The sequence below is a fragment of the Aethalodelphis obliquidens genome, unplaced genomic scaffold (assembly GCF_003676395.1).
Source record: "Aethalodelphis obliquidens isolate GAN/ISIS:26980383/991018 unplaced genomic scaffold, ASM367639v1 scaffold8, whole genome shotgun sequence".
NCBI lineage: Eukaryota > Metazoa > Chordata > Mammalia > Artiodactyla > Delphinidae > Aethalodelphis > Aethalodelphis obliquidens.
In genome coordinates this window covers 45,151,246-45,172,295 of record NW_020837952.1, presented here as the reverse complement: position 1 = coordinate 45,172,295, position 21,050 = coordinate 45,151,246, and the positions used below count along the sequence as shown (strand labels likewise).

Here is a 21,050-nt window from a genome sequence, read left to right as displayed (position 1 = left end):
GTGTGTGTGTGTGTGTGTGTGTGTGTGTGTGTGTGTGTGTGTGTGTGGAAAATAGCTCAAAATGGCAAACAGGACATTTTTTTTTTTTTTTAATTTTATTTATTTATTTATGGCTGTGTTGGGTCTTCGTCTCTGTGCGAGGGCTTCCTCCAGTTGCGGCAAGCGGGGGCCACTCTTCATCGCGGTGCGCGGGCCTCTCACCATCGCGGCCTCTCTTGTCGCGGAGCACAGGCTCCAGACGCGCAGGCTCAGTAGCCGTGGCCCACGGGCCCAGCCGCTCCGCGGCATGTGGGATCCCCCCAGACCAGGGCCCGAACCCGTGTCCCCTGCACCGGCAGGCAGACTCCCAACCACCGCGCCACCAGGGAAGCCCAAACAGGACATTTTTTGAAGGTCAACATTATATCTGGTATTTTTATCACATCAATATTCCATTTTTCTCCATAAAAAATTTGCATTACTACCAATAGAATGTTTTAAATGTCTTGCCATTATAAAAATGATGGCATTTCAGAAGTTAAGCTTGTTTACCCTTGGCTTCCAGTATGCCTGGCACACTCCCCATACCCTTTACTTGCCCACGTCATGGGAGAATCACCGTCCTACTACAGCAGCACAGCAGACCAATGAAATAGATTTAGTACTTATTTCATAGTTGAGGAAGTTGAGGCCCACACATTGTAGTTTACCCAGGGTTACACAACTACGAAGCAGGAGAGCTGGGAGGTTCTCTTAGAAGGCATCCCAAGTTCCCAAATCCAGCCTGCTCTTACGTCACTCCTACAGTAGTGAGGTAATATTCACTAAGAAGAAGATGGTATGTAATGTGCTGGGTATGAGTTGATAATAAGCAGAATTGTAAGTCGTTCTCTACCCTTTGAGCAGTTTGCTTGGTCTGTCAAGATGCTAACATGGGGTAAAAGGTAAATAACAATAAAACTAAGTGATGCAAGGCATCAAGTAAGTGATAGAGATAGAAGTTATCCAGAGTTCTGAGAAGGAAGCATTCAGACTGGGCTGAAGAATATGGAAAGGCTTTGTGCAAGAACAGAGACTCGATTTTACAGTAGTCAGTGTTTCTCTCACCTGTTCCTCTGGTCTTTTGTTTACTGCTGATAATGGCTGAAAACTATCTAATTGCAAGTTTAAGTCTTTTTTGGCTTCTTTGTTGTTTGGAAGGTGTTCATATTTTTACAGTTTACCCCAGAGTAAACAATTTTTTAATTGCACAAGTTTTTTCTACTCTTTTCCGTCCTTGATAGTATTAAGGAAATGATCTGACACTAACCCTTAGATGAATTTTATTTGATTTACAAGTTTCCTTTTTTATTCCTCATAGAGCATATTACTCATTCATCTAGAAAAGTTTAGAAAGATTTTCATAATAGGGTTTAGTTGACAGGAATAGCAGAAAAGGGAAATGTTTCTGATGGAAGAGAATCAAGTTCAAATGTTGATGGGCTTAGGAGCAGGGACAAAAGACCCAGAGGAGGTGAAGACAGGAAGAGACACGGTGTCCTTATGGAGTTGACGTGGGGGCATGGAGGATACAGGTGAGAAACACAGTGTCAGCCCTGCAGCTGGGAGCCCCTCGTAAGTCATAGACTTTTAGGACTGGCAGGGATTTCAAAGACCCCCTGCATTTTACAGATGAAGAAACAGCCTGAAGAGGCTAAGTAACTTGCTCAGTGTCACTCATAAAAGTGACAGAGCTGGGATGAAAACCCACATCCCGAGTAATAAGCCAGCATTCCTACCACTTCCCCCAAGATCTAAGAGTGCAGAACTCTGAACTAGAGGAACGTTCCTAAATGTGGTATTTAAGGACCCTTTGCTATTGCCGTTGTTTCTAATACACCAGAGCGGTTTGGAGATGCCAAGATTAATTTATCTGATGAAGGAAGGCATGTTGTATTAACATACAGCACGTCAGCATTTCTCATCTGTTTGTGAAGCGCACTCTCTCTGATGTTTTCTCCCCACCTTCCAGGTAGCCATACTAGCCAAGGACAGTTATATTGAGCTTTATTTTATTTATTTATTTATTTTTATAAATTTATTTATTTTTGGCTGTGTTGGGTCTTTGTTGCTGCGCAGGGACTTTCTGTAGTTGCAGCCAGCAAGGGCTACTCTTCGTTGTGGTGCACGGGCTTCTCATTGCGGTGGCTTCTCCTGTTGTGGAGCACGGGCTGTAGGTGCATGGGCTTCAGTAGTTGTGGCACGCAGGCTCAGGAGTTGTGGCTCGTGGGCTCTAGAGTGCAGGCTCAGTAGTCATGGCACACGGGCTTAGTTGCTCTGCAGCATGTGGGATCTTCCCGGACCAGGGCTCGAACCCATGTCCCCTGCACTGGCAGGCAGATTCTTAACCACTGGGCCACCAGGGAAGTCCTTGATTGGGTTTGTTGTTGTTGTTTTGAGTTGCATGAGCTGTTTATATATTTTGAAAATTAAGCCCTTGTCGGTTGCATCATTTGCAAATATTGTCTCCTAGTCCGTAGGTTGTTTTTTCATTTTGTTTTTGGTTTCCTTTGCTGTGCAAAAGCTTGTAATAAGTTTGATTAGGTGCCATTTGTTTATTTTTGCTTTTATTTCTATTGCCTTGGGAGTCCTTTAGCAATTCTTAATGAAATTAAAATGAAATGAAAGTTACATACTCTCAGTATTTGATGCAAAGAAAACATTTGTTTTTCTTTTCTTTTTTTCCCTAGGTGGTTCTGGAATGGAGCCGGGATCAATACCATGTTTTGTTTGATTCCTACAGAGACAATATTGCTGGGAAGTCCTTTCAGAATCGGTGAGAAGAGATCAGTTTTGGAGAGTAGCTTATTTGGGCTTAAATAAGCCATGAAATCACCCATGCTTTAAGTAGAATAGTTGAAGGGGTCTTTCCAAGTTGTAGGTATGGTTTAGCTTGTTCAAGACTACTCCCATGTGAAGGTACCTTGTAATCCATCCTCACGTTTTATGGATGAAAAATTTGATTGCCAAAGAGCAATCCTGCTTTGCAGTATATTGAGTACTTTAAGTTACACGATCTCGCTTTGTCCTTGCCCCAGTTCTGTGAGCTCAAGGTAATTCCATCCCCCTGTAGGATGAGGAAGCCAGGCGGCTACTCTGCAGCCAGTTCCAAGCCCCGGCCAGTGTTCTTCTGTTGACATCACTGTGTTAACCAGGGCATCTGCTGTGGTATCCACCAGGACTGGACGCCCACATGCCCCTGTGGTCACCACATCTGGCTGCCTCACTGTGGGGAGGAGCAAACAACTTCACAGGTTGGGTCTTTTTCTCCTTAAAGCCAAGCTTCTTGGTGCAGCCACTCCTGAATGCTGCCTTCACCCTTTTCCTTGGAGACTTTTTCGTCCCTCACAAGACAGACCTCAAAGTTAAAGCAATCTTTTCCAACATCCTCCTTCCCTTCTCACAGCTAAAATAAGTCACACACGGTCTTTTCATTTTTTTGTCTGTAAAACTGTTACTTGTATGGTTTTATATCATAAAAGCAATATATGTCTATGGTCAAAAACAGTTCAAACATTATAGAAAAAGAAAAAGAAAAAGTAAAGCCTCTCTCTGTTCCATTCTGAATTTCCCCTGACCCAGAGGAACCATGGTTAATGAATTTTTGTTTTGGATTCTTCTGGTGACCGTCCTTTCAACTTAAAAAAAAAGCAAAAACAAAAAACGGAGTTCTCTCCTTTTTGGTTTACTCACTTTATGCAGTATCTATTAACTGCTTTCCATTGTAACGGCACACAGCTAATCACTATAGGGCAAGGAGCACGGGGTGACCAAAAACAAATGTGAGGTAGCTAACACAGGTAGTTAACCTCACAGATGGACCTTGGTCTAACTGTCAGAGACCATAATCAGAAACTTCCCTAGATCCTGACTGTCCATTTTCCCTGGAGAATAGACACCATAAGTCCTCCTCTCTACCTTCACTGAACCAGAAAACCTAGTGAAAGTGTAACTAGTAATCGGTGTCAATTGATGCACTTGGACCATTTTCTGGGAGCCTCTAGACTGCATCGGCAGTTCTGCTGGAGCTCTTGTCCCCGCTTAGAAGCACTTCGTTGCGCCTCTATCCACTTGTTATGAGTGCCCATATGGTCCCTATCAAATAAGTAGTTTTTTAAAAAAGCTGTGCTAATTAGGCATAGATGTATGCACTGTTATAGTCCTGAACCTCTCAGCGAAGAAAGGCTGTAGGATTCCTTGAGTTAGCCTAAGCTTTACTTTAAGCAAGTGAAGGGCGAAGTAGGGAAACTCTAGATCTTTCTCTTAGGATCTCTTAAAACAGCAGTTTCCAAAGAACCTGGGGGATCTGCGAAATCAGAGCTATATTTATAAGAGCGCTGAGGTGTTATTTGCCTTTTTTTACTGCGTTGACATTTGCACGAATTGTGTAAAAGCCATGGTGGGTAAAATTGCCACACCTTAGCACAAGCCACTGTAATTCACCACCGCCACATATCTGCACGGGGCAGAAAAAAGCCGGTTCGCTTAAGAATGTTCCTGAGGAAGCAGTAAAAATCGTTGATTTGATTCTACCCTGACCCCGTGAGTACACATTTTCTTAATGTTCTGTGTGATGCAACGGGAAGCACACCTCAGGCACCTGGCTGCATGGCGATTGTCTTGAAGAAAAGCCCTCTCGTGGTTGTTTGAGTTGCAGCCTGAACTCACTGTTCTGTTTCATGGATCACCATTGTTATAACTTGAAAGGACAGATGACAGTGTCATTACTCAGACTTGTTATATTTGGCAGGTATTTTCTTGACAGTAAACAAAGCGATCCTGTGTTTGAAAGGAAAGAAATGATAGTATTTGCTGCCAAAGATAAAATTTGAGCTTTGAAGTGAAAATTAGAATTTTGGAAATCTTGTTTCCACCACTGTAAGCCTAATAGCTTCACAATACTGTAAAGACTTCTCTGATTAGATTTGCAGCATTATCCAAGAAAATTGCGTTTGTTAATATTATGTAAGAAAATTAAGGAAATATGTCACATTTGGCAGAGCTGCATAACTCAGTAAGCTGTTGTTTTCCAGATGACCAATGCATTGATGTTACAGAATTTCACATGGGTGAAAGCCATTCAAAGTGCAAGAAAGACCGATGGACTTTAATGTAAAAGCGCAAAAAGTTCATTAATGTAGTTTCAGATCACACATTGCAACCAATTTTTAAGAAACTTCCCCTTATTTTGGTGTAGTATCAAAGAAGAATATGCACTATTATTTGAAAAGGCTATTAAAATACGCCTCCCCTTTCCAAGTACGTATCTGTGGGCCTGGGTTTTCTTCAACCAAAAGAGCATATGGGAACAGATTGAATTCAGATGATTTGACATGCTTGCTTGCTTGCTTCTACTAAGTCATTAAAGAGATTTGGAGAAATGTAAAGTAATGCCTCTCTTCTCACTAAATTGTTTTGTTGTTTCAGAAAATACTGCTATTTTCATTTAGTTTTTATTTTATTTTATTTCTTTTAAATTTACTTATTTTTGCTGCATTGTGTCTTTGTTGCTGCACGCGGGCTTTCTCTAGTTGCGGTGAGCAGGGGCTACTCATCATTATGGTGCGCGGGCTTCTCATTTACGGTGCCTTCTCTTGTTGTGGCACGCAGGCTCAGTAGTTGTGGCTCTTGGGCTCTAGAGCGCAGGCTCAGTAGTTGTGGCGCGTGAGCTTAGTTGCTCCGCGGCACGTGGAATCTTCCCTGACCAGGGCTTTAACCGTGTCCCCTTCATTCGCAGGCAGATTCTTAACCACTGTGTCACCAGGGAAGTCCTATTTTATTTTTTAAAAATATTTATTTGGTTGCACTGGGTCTTAGTTGTGGCTTGCTGGCTCCTTAGTTGTGGCAGGCGGGCTCCTTAGTTGTGGCATGTGAATTCTTAGTTGTGGCATGCATGTGGGATCCTGCTTCCTGACCAGGGATTGAACCTGGGCCCCCTGCGTTGGGAGCATGGAGTCTTAACCACTGCGCCACCAGAGAAGTCCCTGCTCTTTTCATTTAAAAAGTTATTTATGTTAACCCATGAAGGGGTTTATTATTGTTTTAAAATGAATTTTTGAATGTCTGATTTATTTTTGAAAATGGCAAGTGTGAATCATTAGAGAAATGCAGATCAAAACTACAATGAGGTATCATCTCACACCGGTCAGAATGGCCATCATCAAAAGATCTACAAACAGTAAATGTTAGAGAGGGTATGGAGAAAGGAGAACCCTCTTGCCCTGTTGGTGGGAATGTAAATTGATTCAGCCACTATGGAGAACAGTATGGAGGTTCCTTAAAAAACTAAAAATAGAACTACCATACAACCCAGCAATCCTACTACTGGGCATATACCCTGAGAAAACCATAATTCAAAAAGAGTCATGTATCACAATGTTCATTGCAGCACTATTTACGATAGCCAGGACATGGAAGCAACCTAAGTGTCCATCGACAGATGAATGGATAAGGAAGATGTGGCACATATACACAAGGGAATATTACTCAGCCATAAAAAGAAACAAAATTGAACTATTTGTAGTGAGGTGGATGGACCTAGAGTCTGTCATACAGAGTGAAGTAAGTCAGAAATAGAAAAACAAATACCGTATACTAACACATATATATGGAATCTAAAAAAAAAAAAATGGCTCTGATGAACTTAGGGGCAGGACAGGAATAAAGACACAGATTTAGAGAATGGACTTGAGGACACAGGGAGGGGGAAAGGTAAGCTGGGACGAAGTGAGAGAGTGGCATGGACCAAATGTAAAATAGATAGCTAGTGAGAAGCAGCCACATAGCACAGGGAGATCAGCTCAGTGCATTGTGACCACCTAGAGGGGTGGGATAGGGAGGGTGGGAGGGAGACGCAAAAGGGAGGGGATATGGGGATATATGTATATGTATAGCTGATTCACTTTGTTATAAAGCAGAAACTAACACAACATTGTAAAGCAATTATACTCCAGTAAAGATGTTAAAAAAAAAAAGTAAATTATATCCAACCACACACACACAAAAAGAAAATGGCAAGTGTAGATAGTTATAACCTAAAAACAAAAGCTTTTAGGGTTCCTTAAGAATATTTAAGAGTGTGAAGTGTCTGGACCCTAAAAAGTTTGAGAATAATTCGTTAATGTAGCAGTTCTCAAGCTTCAGTGTGCAGCAGAATTCCACAGAGGGCTTGAGAAAATACAGTTTCTCCCCATCTCCAGAGTTTCTGCATCTGTAGGTCTCAGAGGGGGTGCAGAGAATTTTCATCTCTAACAAGTTCACTGGTGATACTGAAACCACTGGTCTGGTGACCACACTTTGACAACTATTGTATTAACGGATTCTTAATGAAACATAATTTTCCTCCTTCTCCAACTTTTATTTTAACAATGCTGATTTTCCTAAGAAAAGCTCAAAATGGCCTTCTTTCACTCCCAACATTTATTGAGTACTCACTCGGCCTACTGTGTCTGATGCTGTGCTGCGTGCTGGTGGTGCACAGACGCATAAATCTCTGCCTGGACGGAGCCTCAAAACTTTTAGAAGGAAAACTAGCTCAGAAAATCTAGATACTGAGGTCAGCAGTTTTAATCAAACACTCTTGTTCTCTTTCTGAAGGGTGTGGGTGTGTGTTTTAAATATTTCTTCTCTTAATTTTAGATTGCATTAAAATATAGTTTGATTTTTATGTAGGGATATTTCAAGATTATCTAATTTCGATGATGACAAGAAAATGGATCATATGTAATATCTAATATATTTAAAAAAACCATAATGTTTATAGGAAGTTTTCATTGTTTTGCTAGTGTTTCTACATGTCTTTTTAATGTTGCTTGCCCTGAATGAAAAAAAAAATCCCATTCTATATGCCAGTGACCAATGAATATGTGAACTGTCTGCTGCTGCTAATTGTGAGGGCTTGAGTCAGCCTGGGCTCAGTTTTGTCATCTCTAAAATGTAGATATTAGATGAAGTGTACAATCTCTTCCAACTTTGTTTCTAAGATACTATTATTCATGTTCTAAGTTTTCCTCTCTGCTTTATGTGATGTAGAACCAAGGGACTATTGAGTGCCTTCATATTCACTTAAACTAAACTAATAAAAATAAAAGGTATCACCACGGCTTTGGTTCTGAATCATAGGTAACTTTCTTAGTCTTCAGCTCTAAGTTAAAGACTTCCTTCTCATCTGGAAACTAAGCTAGTGGTCTGTGGTTAGAACAAAAGACTCACACTCACTGTGACCATGTCTAATAAGTAGAAAAACAACTGACTCACTGACCAGGGGCAGATCACACGATCTCCTCAGGGTTGTCGGTTTAACACCAGAGGGTTGGATTGATCGTGTAATACAGCCTTACTAGAAGCACCAGCACATACATGCATTATTACATACTTATGCTGTTTTCCTCAGTTGAACTTGCATGGATATCTCTTGACTCTATTAAAACAATCTTTAATAGCAGATAATTACTCTTACAGAAAAGCTTTGGAATGTGCAAATTTTTGCCTCCTTTTTAAAAGCCTTTTCTTTCTAAAATATGTCACTTAAGCTTTTTTTTTTTTCCCAAATTAATTTTGAGTCTGAGCATAGATAGATCACCTGTGAACTTGGGAGTGAGATGACTCTGGATAATTTACTTGCGGGTAATGTGAGGCATTTTTTTTTTTTAATAGGAAAGACTAATGTTTATGTTGAGGGAATGAACTAATAGTTATTTGGACAGTAAATACATATTAAACCCCACTATGTCCCAGGCACTATTCCTAGGCATGTAGTGATGAACAAGAGGAGCTCATTGACCTCATCTAGAACTGATATTTTAGTGGGGAAGGCTTTTTTTTTTAACTTAAAAACATGAACTAAATCTACCTATAAATCAGTAGTTCTCAATGTGAGTTTTTGGACCAGCAGCATTGGCATTACTTGGGAACTTGTTAGAAATGCAGATTCTGGGGCCCCACTCCAGAACTAATGAATCAGAGACTCTGGGGACGGAGCCCAGCCATCTGTTTTGAAAGTCCTACAGGTGATTCTGATGTCTGCTGACATTTGGGAACCATCCATATAGACACACGCAGAAGAAAATCTAGATGAGGAAGCATTTGCGTATCGTTACAGTAAGGAGAGAGAGCCTGAGCCTGTACAGGAAAGAGAGGAAATAATTAATGAAGAGGGGCACAGAATGCGTGACACCATTTTTGCCTTAGAGATAGTTGATCTAGTGGAAGACAGACATCAAAAAAAGTAGTACAACCAGTATGCTAAGGCTTCTTTAGAGTACAAAGTAAAGAAGTTGCTTCTTAAGCAGTATATTTTCTTTGTGGGAGGTGAGGGAGGAGGGCATTTGGGGAATGAGGAAGTGGTTAAAAAGAAGCATGAAAGAAAGGATATTCTAGGCAGAGGGAGAAGCATGTTCAAAGACATAGAAGCCTGCAAGTTCTTATCCTGTTTGGGTAAGGGCATACACATGGAGCGTCTAGAGCACAGGGTATAGATTATGAAGGAGTTTAGATTTTATTCTGCGGGCAGTGGTGCACCTTTACGGGAGGGTTGGTAGATGCTCAGCTGTCACTTGTGTCTGAGTATGAGCTGATTGATTCCGCATTTTCCACATGAAGCTCTGGGTCCCCTGGAACCTCTTTGACCTTCATCTCCTCTTATGCTCTTCCCTTTGCTCCTGTTGTCTCTGCCACACTGGCCTCTAGTTCCTTAACCATGCCAGATAGGCAGCTGCCTCAGGGCATTTGCACATGATGTTTCCCTTCTCTGGGCTCTTCTTCCCCAGTTGCCCACATGGCCTGCTTCCTCACTTCCTTCATCTCTTTGCTGAAATGCCACCTTCCAGTAAGGCCATCTCTGCTCTCCCTGTTTAAAACTGACCCCCCACTTAGACGTACTGTGTATCCTCATTTTCTTTATAACATGGAACATCATCTGACTTCACTTATTTGGTTTATTTCCTGTCTTCACCTTTCTAGAATGTAAGCTTCATGAAGGCATAGATTTTGGTTTTTTTGTTTACTGCTGAGTCCCCAGCACCTAGAACAGTGCCTAGCACATACTGAGTGCTCAGTAAATATTTATTCACCAAATGGTAAGCACTCCTTTCATCCAGTCATCTCACCTGCTTCTTTTAAGCTATAAGTGTTTGTCACTCTATTTATTTTTTTCCTTCCATAATTTGAAAGATTTATCCACCAAACTGCATTTGTTTTCCCCTGAGATAATTAACCCCGTGGCCAAAAGTCATGTTTTGCTTAGTCTTTGGAGCCCTTCGTGCTGCTGGGGGCCTGATCCTGTGCCTGGCCTGTGAGAAAGACAAAAGGAGGGTAGGCTTTAGGTCCTTGGCCTAAAAAAAAACCCAGCAACCAAAAAAACACCCCCCCCCAAAAAAAAAAAAAAAAACCGAAAAAAGCAAAAAAACTGTACTGTTTCTTGGAAAAGATCAAACCTGAAACAGAATTATCCGAATTATGTCTATGTCACTATGAACTCCCGTGTTGTAGGTCTAGAGCAGACTCTGAAAGATGGGTAGGATTATGGTAAGTTGATGAAGGAAAGGAGAAGAAAGCTTTCAGCAGGGGTAAAACCTGAACAAAAACACTGAGATGGAGCTTAGGATACTCAAGAATTAAAAGCCTGCCTGACTCCTTAGGGGTAAGATAGTAAGGGAAAAATCAAGCAGGTTCGGGAAGGTCTTCTGTGCTAGTAGTGTTCAAGTAAATCATTGAGTTCCTCACGTTGCGGCACAAATCCTAATCCTCTGGGTACTTTAGGGAACAAAACAGGTATGTTTCCTGCTGCCTTGGGGCTTACATTCTAGGGGAGGGACACATGAATTACCAGTGTATGTAACATGTTAATTATTTCATAGGTGATCATTGCTATGAAAAAAAAAACAGAGTAGGGCGAACAGGATGGGGAGGGGCCAGGCTTGGGGGCAGCTGGGAATGGGAAGCCTGTAGCATTAAAGAGGGCCAGGTCTTCATTGGGGACTGCTGGCTAACTCTTTTTTTTTGGTAATTTTGTTTAAGCTTCTAATTTCTTTTCTATGTTTGGCTGCATTTGTATCCCAGCTTTCTCACTTGCTAAACTGAGAATGTAGCAGTTTAAAGTGAGCTTCTAAGACCTCCCCCACAGCCTTAAAACTGAAGGGACAGCAGCCTCCACTGGGTAGCTGTGATGATCAGACGATGCAAAACTGCATAAAGTGTCTAGCAGAATGCAACTCCAGAGAAGGGGCTCAGTAAATATTAGTGCCCAAGCCCCAGTTTGAAAGCATGCAAGTCTGTGGTATACGCCATGGTTGGATCACCTTTTCGCTGATTTTTTCATAACCTCTGAGTTTAAACCCTGTTATGCTCTTATTCCCAAGTATGTTGGCAACATGCACATGAGCTGGAGGACTTGTGTGTTTACCCTAGGCTCTGTCTGCCCATGCCGATCGACGTGGTTTACACCTGGGTGAATGGCACGGATCTTGAGCTACTGAAGGAACTGCAGCAAGTCAGAGAGCAGATGGAGGAGGAGCAGAAAGCAATGAGGTAAAACTGATCGTCAGAAAACAAGACACACAAAGCTCTACACTTGTAACTAATGGTACATTTCAGAAGGTAAGATGATGCTTACACTGCTGTTCAAACAAGAATCTGCATCTCAAATTCATGCCGTTACAAGATTCTGGCAGTCATGCAGCCAACCCTTGTTTCTTGGCGCCCAAGGAGGACTCGGCCACTTCGGTGAGATCTTGGCCTCACTTTGTCAGGTGGCCATCTCATGAATGTGGTGTTCTAGTGACGCCTTGGTCTCCAAAGGGCCTAAAGGTGGAGGAGCCACCTAAGGGAGCCCTGGGCTTCCTGCTCATTCAGTCTGAGTCCCAGATGTGATGATAACTTCATGAAGTAAGCTTTTATCATGCAGAATTGCTACACAGTAAGATGGATTAGTCCCTTGAAAATAAAACAGGCCTACAGACATAAATTTTTTTCCATTCGATAAAGGCAGTAAAAAGTATATTTGTTACCCTTTTTAATATCAAGTAGTATATTATGGAACTAGAAACCTTGGTAATTTTTTTAAATATGGAATTTTGATTATCTTATTTATCTGGGAAAAGTACAGTGGGCTTCTGGAGAGCCTTCTGAGCTGGAGATCTGGCTGATGTAACTTCCCTCTGATTCCTCAGGAGTATTTACTGAGAATTTCCCCGTTCATTTCTTTGTAAATGTTATGGGTGCCCCCAGTTGCAGGTCTTTGGCCATGTCATACTGCAACACATTTGTCTCTCTCTCTGTGCTCCTCCCCAGTGCATGAAAATCACTTTGATAGCCTCGTAACTATGTTTGACTAGTAAACGTAAAAGCTTATATTTTAAGTAAACTTTTGTGGTTACTGTGGGTGGTACGTGATAATATTTGTTGATCATAGCATATTAAAATGTATAATTTATTATGCATCTTAAATGTTATACACAGTACAGTACTTCTTAACTTACTGGTTGGTTCTCATGGAGTAACCAGGAAAATCAATGTTGTTAAGTTCCCTCATTCACATGTAAGTCTAGCACTAGTCCATGCATATATAATGAAATCTATTTGCTTTCACTAGAGAAATCCTTGGGAAAAACACAACGGAACCAACTAAGAAGAGGTAGGCATTTTGATTTTCCTCTCAGTAATGAAAATCAAAGGAGGGAGGTGAAACGTCTAGATTCTTCTCCCTTGCTTCTGTTGAGTACACAACAAAACAGAGTAAGTATTTTTTACTTACTCTGTTGCTCCTGTTCAGTCCCTCTTCTTTTGGTTTTTGACCCCCAAATTAAGTGCATCCGTTAGATGAGAAAACAGAGGCACAGCTGATTGAGAACTGTGGTTATTCTGTTTGTAGCTAACCAAAACTTTATCGTTTCTAGATACGTTAGGTAAGGTTTTTCTTCTTTGTCATTTCCATTAATTGGTCTTGATGTGCTGTTCTCTTGGTTCACTTAAGTCTAACTTACACCAGTGTTTTCATTTATAGAATCTATGTCCATTGTTTAACTATGTGTTCAGTGTATATTTCCTTATCTTTAAAAGCTGTCATAGTTGTATGTCTTATATTTAAGGACTTGGGAAGGAGATTTAACCCAATGACAAGAATCAGATGATCTCTCTTGATTTGAATCATACCTGACTCTGATAGGTCCTTAAAACAAGACCGTCTCACTAACAGGCGGAAATCTCTGTTAACTGCCACTTCCCCACTGAACCATTAGACTTAAAATAGAAGAGTTATTCATAGAAATGATCCAAAAGTGCCTTCTGAATCATCTGTTAATGTTAATTATGCATATTTATTTATAAATACCTATTGCTAATACTGTTATTTTTATTTATTTTTAATTTATTTTTGGCTGCATTGGGTCTTCGTTGCTGCACATGGGCTTTCTCTAGTTGCGTTGAGCGGGGACTATACTCGTCGTTGTGCGTGGGCTTCTCATTGCGGTGGCTTATCTTGTTGCAGAGCACAGGCTCTAGGTGCACTGGCTTCAGTAGTTGTGGCTTATGGGCTCTAGAGAGCAGGCTCAGTAGTTGTGGCGCACGGGCTTAGTTGCTCCACGGCATGTAGGACCTTCCCGGACCAGGGCCCAAACCCGTGTCCCTGCATGGGCTGGCGGATTCTTAACCACTGCACCACCAGGGAAGTCCCCAAGACTGTTATTTTTAAATGACTTTTAAATTGAAGCAATGATGCAACATTACAGAAAGGTTGAGAGGAAAGACAAGAACTCACATAATTCTTTGGCCCTCACTCAACAATTATGATCATTTTCTTATTCCATTTTCATGTATGTTTTTATAGTAAATAATTTATAATCTTTGCAATTTTGTGTCCTACTTTTTATTTTATATAATCATACATATTTCTATGTTGATAAATTATTGTAATACTTCTTATCAATTTTAATATATAATATTCCATAAAGTAACTGTACTATAATTTGCTAAATGTTGGGTACTGCCGTATTTTCACTTTGTAAATATTTTGTGATACTATATTTGGGCCTATGGCATTTTCTGTGTGTGGGTTTGTTGTTTTTCCTGTTTTTGTTTCTCTTCTACTTGGACTAGATTCCTGGACATAAACTAATGAGGAAGAAACGTATGTATGTTTTCATGGGTCTGAAGAAGAGTATATATGTATATATAATGTAATTGCTTTTCCAAAGAGGAAATGGGGAACCCATCTGGAGGGATACCTGCAGAGTTTGCTGCCCTTGCACTAACATTGCATCATCATTTTTTGAGGGGTGCTAATTTAGTTAAAAGGTCATTGTTTTCTTTTGCATTTCTTTGAATATTAGTGAGGTCGTACAATTTCATGTAGTCTGTTAACTGGTCATAGCTCCCACCTTCTGAGTTCTCTAGCTGTGTCCTTTGCCCATTTGTTTAATTTAGGTATTTCTTATGTTTAGACAGGAATATTTCATGTAACTTCATAAAACTTTGTCACATTTGCTTTTGTTTGCATCAGTGTCCTGTCATATTCAGTGTACTTAATTGTATTCTAGTTGGAATTGGTAAACTGTTTCTGGTAAGATGATACTCTGTTAACCAGAAGTTTTCTACTTCCTAATCTGTGTGATATTGGGCTTTACTGGAATTACAAATAATGTTTAAAACAATAGTAATGAAGTGCTTAATTTCTTGTACACCTTTGAGTTAGTAAATTTTGTGGCAGTCCTATTTTATTTTTTAAATTAATTATTAATTAATTTTTTTTTTGGCTGCGTTGGGTCTTTGTTGCTGCACACGGTCTTTTTCTAGTTGTGGTGAGGAAGGGCTACCCTTGGTTGCAGTGCACGGGCTTCTCATTGCAGTGGCTTCTCTTGTGGAGCACGGGTTCTAGGCGTGTGGGTTTTGGTAGTTGTGGCACATGGGCTCAGTAGTTGCAGCTCGTGGGCTCTAGAGAGCAGGCTCAGTAGTTGTGGTGCACGGGCTTACTTGCTCCACAGCATGTGGGATCTTCCCAGACCAGGGCTCGAACCTGTGTCCCCTGTACTGGCAGGTGGATTCTCAACCACTGCGCCACCAGGGAAGTCTGCAGTCTTATTTTATTAACAGGAGTTTGAAAGCTCTATCTTTCGAGTTGCACTTGTTTGATAGTTTTATGCCATACTTGCTAACTTACTAAATTTTTATATTCTTGAGATAAAATTCCTTGTTTATTGAAAGATCATGATTTTTAAATAAAATATAGAAGAAACACCTGTGAAATTTAGTAGTACCAACAAGCTTTTCAGTGTTGATTAAATTTTCAAGCATGTAGTTGTGAGCATGTTCATGTCTCTTTCCAGTGAGAAGCAGTTGGAGTGTTTGCTGACACACTGCATTAAGGTGCCAATGCTCGTCCTGGACCCAGCTCTGCCGACCAACATCACACTGAAGGACCTGCCATCTCTTTATCCTTCTTTTCATTCTGCCAGTGACATATTCAACGTTGCAAAACCAAAAAACCCTTCCACTAATGTCTCAGTTGTTGTTTTCGACAGTACAAAGAATGGTAAGATCTTCTTGTGGGTATTTTAAAATCATGTTATCATTGGATGTTGTAATAACAAAATTTTGAATGGAACAGAATTGGTTCACTTTTAAAGAAATGCCTGATAAACCAAAAATGTAAAAAGGGGAGCTACCATTGGATTTCAGCCCTGCTGTCAGAAAGGGATTGCATCTGTTTTACTCTGTGTAATACACATGCCTTCCTGTGCTGTGGTCGGGACCTTAAACCTGGTTCTCACTCAAATTTACCGTATTCTCTCGGCTGGGAGGTATTCAGGAGGCTTTATTTTTTTTCTTTTTTCTTTCAAAATTCCTCAGCAAGGTTGTTTTCTGCAGCTTGGACTGACCATACTTGGAGCATTCATACTTTAAGTTCTGAATCATGTGGTTATGCAGTTGATTTGGCCCGATAATAGAATTAAATTTGTAGTTCTTGACATAGAACTGCACCCGCATCCTTAGAGATCCCGTCCTCTCCTCGGCCACTGAGCTGCTGAGCCCCACGCCTGCGTCTCCTTCAATCATCCTTCCTTTTGTCTCATCCTTCCTCTGTGCTGAGTGACTCTCCCAGGAAGCTCTGTTTTCACTTGTGTAAAATGAAAACTGTCGCATTCTCTTTACAGCCCTGTTCTCAAGTTCCCATTCTTTCAATGCCGTACCTCCCAACCTAAATCTTTGGAACCATCTTTGACCCGTTCATACTCTAACCAGTAATCCGCCTCATCCTATGACTTGCTTTTTTGCAAAAATCTTAGATTCTTACCTTTCATACTCATCAGATTTCTTCTACACCAGACTGAGTTTCTTCACCCAGGCCCCAATGATAGATGCCTGTCTGCTCTGCCGGCCTCTGAAGTTCTTCTCTGATCTGTCTAGCATGAAACTGATAAAATCAGAGTTTTCCAATTTGTTTACAGTTGCTATCCCTTTGGAGAGAATAATAGTAGTATATATTTGTTTTTCACATGGACACAAATTCCTCTTGCTGGTGTTCCAGATGGAGTTTTAATTGCCTTGGTCCTGCCCATCGGCCCTCGCATCCCTGCCCTCCTCGCATCTCCTCACAGCCGCCGGCGTCATCTCACAGATGTGGGGCTGCCTGTCCTGAGCCTCTTCCTCTCCAAGCCCATCTCCTATTCTTTCCAGCCCCCTCTCCAGTTCTGTCTCCATGGAGATCCTGGACTAGTACATTCACAATGATTTTATTTTTCTGTACCCCTGTAGTACTTGTAACCTAACTCACAACTTAGTTTTTGAGTGCACAGGAGTTTATGGTGTTCTCATCTAATTTCTTCTCATCTAATTTCTTTTTTTTTTTTTTTTGCCGTACGCGGGGCTCTCACTGTTGTGGCCCCTCCCGTTGCGGAGCACAGGCTCCAGACGTGCAGGCTCAGCGGCCATGGCTCACGGCCCCAGCCGCTCTGCGGCATGTGGGATCTTCCCGGACCGGGGCACGAACCCGCGTCCCCTGCATCGGCAGGCGGACTCTCAACCACTGCGCCACCAGGGAAACCCTAATTTCTTTTTTTAATTCACCATTTATTTTCAGCATTTTATTTTATTTATTTATTATGTATTTATTTATTTTGGCTGCACTGGGTCTTTGTTGCGGCACGTTGGATCTTTGTTGCGGCACGTGCGGTCTTTAGTTGTGGCAGGCGGACTTCTTAGTTGCAGCACGCGAGCTCCTAGTTGCAGCATGCATGTGGGATCTAGTTCCCCAACCAGGGATTGAACCCGGGCCCCCTGCATTGGGAACGCTGTCTTACACACTGGACCACCAGGGAAGTCCCTCATCTAATTTCTTTAGGGCAGAAACCTTATCCTCACCATTTGGTGTCCTGAACAGTGTCTAACACAGTGCTCATTTCCTGGTACTTATTATTTGTGATTTGAAAGGAAACTATGACTTTTCTAAGCAAAGGTATCTCCCCTTCACACCATAGACCTGTTTCTGAACTATTTTGTATAACTAACTTTTTTTTTTTTACTTATAATTACTATTTATTTTTATTATCATTATTATTTACAGTGAGTAATTTTTTTTTAAACATCTATATTGGAGTATAATTGCTTTACAGTGGTGTGTTAGTTTCTGCTTTATAACAAAGTGAAAAATATGGAACGCTTCACGAATTTGCATGTCATCCTTGTGCAGGGGCCATGCTAATCTTCTCTGTATCGTTCCAATTTTAGCATATGTGCTGCTGAAGCAAGCACTAACTAACCTATTTTTAAAATTTAGGTTATATTTTAAAATATATAGGGAAAGTACAGGGGTAATTTTTGACAAATTTAACAAGTTATATGATTTATTGTTTTGCTAAATATAGCTTTGTTTTTATTTTCTTTCTCTTTATTTTAACATCTTTATTGGAGTATAATTGCTTTACAATGGTGTGTTAGTTTCTGCTTTATAACAAAGTGAATCAGCTTTACATATATCCCCATATCTCCTCCCTGTTGCATCTCCCTCCCACCCTCCCTATTCCACCCCTGTAGGTAGTCACAAAGCACAGAGCTGATCTCTCTGTGCTATGCGGCTGCTTCCCACTAGCTATTTTACATTTGGTAGTGTATATATGTCCATGCCACGCTCTCATTTCGTCCCAGCTTACCCTTCCCCCCTCCCTGTGTCCTCAAGTCCATTCTCTACGTCTGCGTCTTTATTCCTGTCCTGCCCCTAGGTTCTTCAGAACCTTTTTTTTTTTTTTTTTTTTTAGATTCCATATATATGTGTTAGCATACGGTATTTGTTTTTCTGACTTAACTTCACTCTGTCTTTCAGTCTCTGGGTCCATCTACCTCACTACAAATAACTCAATTTCATTTCTTTTTATGGCTGAGTAATATTCCATTGTATATATATGCCACATCTTCTTTATCTTTTCATCTGTTGGTGGAAACTTAGGTTGCTTCCATGTGCTGGCTGCTGTAAATAGAGCTGCAATGAACATTGTGGTACATGACTCTTTTTGAATTATGGTTTTCTCAGGGTATATTCCCAGTAGTGGGATTGCTGGGTCATATGGTAGCTCTCTTTTCAGTTTTTTAAGGAACCTCCATACTGTTCTCCATAGTGGCTGTATGAATTTACATTCCCACCAACAGTGTGAGAGTGTTCCCTTTTCAACACAGCCTCTCCAGCATTTACTGTTTGTAGATTTTTTGATGATGGCCATTCTGACCGGTGTGAGGTGATACCTCATTGCAGTTTTGATGTGCATTTCTCTGATGATTAGTGATGTTGAGCATCCTTTCATGTGTTTGTTGGCAATCTGTGTATCTTCTTTGGAGAAATGTCTCTTTAGGTCTTCTAACCATTTTGGGATTGGGTTGTTTGTTTTTATGATATTTAGCTGCATGAGCTGCTTGCAAATTTTGGAGATTAATCCTTTGTCAATTGTTACATTTACAAATATTTTCTCCCATTCTGAGGGTTGTCTTTTCGTCTTCTTTATGTTTAAAAAATATGGAACACTTCACGAATTTGCATGTCATACTTGAACAGGGGCCATGCTAATCTTCTCTGTATTGTTCCGATTTTACTATGTGTGCTTCCGAAGCGAGAGCTAGCTTTGTTTTGTTTTTTCTTTTTTTTTTTAAGTTTTGAATTTTATTTATTTTTTTATACAGCAGGTTCTTATTAGTTATCCATTTTATACACATCAGTGTATACATGTCAGTCCCAATTGCCCAATTCATCACACCACCATCCCCACCCTGCTGCGGCTTCCCCCCTTGGTGTCCACATTTGTTCTCTACATCTGTGTCTCAACTTCTGCCCTGCAAACTGGTTCATCTGTACCATTTTTCTAGGTTCCACATACATGCGTTAATATACGATATTTGTTTTTCTCTTTCTGATTTACTTCACTCTGTGTGACAGTCTCTAGATCCATCCACGTCTCAACAAATGACTCAATTTTGTTCTTTTTTATGGCTGAGTAATATTCCATTCTATATATGCACCCCAACTTCTTTTTCCATTCATCTGTCGATGGGCATTTAGGTTGCTTCCATGACCTGGCTATTGTAAATAGTGCTGCAATGAACATAGGGGTGCATGTGTGTTTTTGAATTATGGTTTTCTCTGTGTATATGCCCAGTAGAGGGATTGTTGGATCATATGGTAATTCTTTTTTTCTTTTTTTTAAGGAACCTCCATACTGTTCTCCATAGTTGCTGTATCAGTTTACATTCCCACCAACAGTGTAAGAAGGCTCTCTTTTCTCCACACCCTCTCCAGCATTTGTCATTTGTAGATTTTCTGATGATGCCCATTCTAACTGGTGTGAGGTGATACCTCATTGTAGTGTTGATTTGCATTTCTCTAATAATTAGTGATGTTGAGCAGCTTTTCATGTGCCTCTTGGCCATCTGTATGTCTTCTTTGGAAAAATGTCTATTTAGGTCATCTGCCCATTTTTGGATTGGGCTGTTTGCTTCTTTAATATTGAGCTGCATGAGCTGTTTATATATCTTGGAGATTAATCCTTTGTCTGTTGATTCGTTTGCAAATATGTTCTCCCATTCTGAGGGTTGTCTTTTTGTCTTGTTTATGGTTTCCTTTGCTGTGCAAAAGCTTTGAAGTTTCATTAGGTCCCATTTGTTTATTTTTGTGTTTATTTCCATTACTCTAGGAGGTGGATCAAAAAAGATATTGCTGTGATTTATGTCAAAGAGTGTTCTTCCTATGTTTTCCTCTAAGAGTTTTATAGTGTCTCGTCTTACATACAGGTCTCCAATCCATTTTGAGTTTACTTTTGTGTATGGTGTTAGGGAGTGTTCTAATTTCATTCTTTTACATGTAGCTGTCCAGTTTTCCCAGCACCACTTATTGAAGAGACTGTCTTTTCTCCATTGTATATCCCTGCCTCCTTTGCCATAGATTAGTTGACCATAGGTGCGTAGGTTTATCTCTAGGCTTTCTATCTTGTTCCATTGATCTATGTTTCTGTTTTTGTGCCAGTACCATATTGTCTTGATTACTGTAGCTTTGTAGTATAGTCTGAAGTCAGGGAGTCTGATTCCTCCAGCTCCGTTTTTTTCCCTCAAGACTGCTTTGGCTATTCGGGGTCTTTTGTGTCTCCATACAAATTTTAAGATGATTTGTTCTAGTTCCGTGAAAAATGCCGTTGGCAATTTGATAGGAATTGCATTGAATCTGTAGATTACTTTGGGTAGTATAGTCCTTTTCACAATATTGATTCCTCCAGTCCAAGAACATGGTATATCTCTCCATCTGTTGGTATCATCTTTAATTTCTCTCATCAGTGTCTTATAGTTCTCTGCATACAGGTCTTTTGTTTCCCTAGGTAGGTTTATTCTTTTTGTTGCAATGGTAAACGGGAGTGTTTCCATAATTTCTCTTTCAGATTTTTCATCATTACTGTATAGGAATGCAAGAGATTTCTGTGCATTAATTTGGTATCCTGCAACTTTACCAAATTCATTGATTAGCTCTAGTAGTTTTCTGGTGGCATCTTTAGGATTCTCTATGTATAGTA

At 40.5% G+C, this 21,050-nt stretch overlaps 1 protein-coding gene and 2 non-coding genes across 8 annotated transcripts in view; 1 reads left to right on the top strand and 2 right to left on the bottom strand.

Annotated features, from left to right (window-relative positions):
• GNPTAB (N-acetylglucosamine-1-phosphate transferase subunits alpha and beta) overlaps nucleotides 1–21,050 on the top strand; it is a 92,524-nt gene that overhangs the window by 22,981 nt on the left and 48,493 nt on the right. For 3 of the 6 annotated variants that reach the window (XM_027107342.1, XM_027107341.1, XM_027107340.1), the window contains exons 2-4: nucleotides 11,425–11,544; nucleotides 12,608–12,649; nucleotides 15,336–15,541. In XM_027107342.1, the coding sequence (XP_026963143.1) occupies nucleotides 11,425–11,544; nucleotides 12,608–12,649; nucleotides 15,336–15,541 (368 nt within the window). Of the gene's footprint in view, nucleotides 1–2,708; nucleotides 2,795–11,424; nucleotides 11,614–12,607; nucleotides 12,650–15,335; nucleotides 15,542–21,050 lie in introns of those variants that run through there. The other 3 variants (XM_027107339.1, XM_027107338.1, XM_027107343.1) reach the window with 2 other exon arrangements.
• Nucleotides 17,654–17,760, bottom strand: LOC113621362 (U6 spliceosomal RNA). The gene has a single exon (XR_003433149.1). It is a non-coding gene; the product is annotated as a U6 spliceosomal RNA (small nuclear RNA).
• Nucleotides 19,007–19,113, bottom strand: LOC113621380 (U6 spliceosomal RNA). Its single transcript, XR_003433166.1, has one exon. It is a non-coding gene; the product is annotated as a U6 spliceosomal RNA (small nuclear RNA).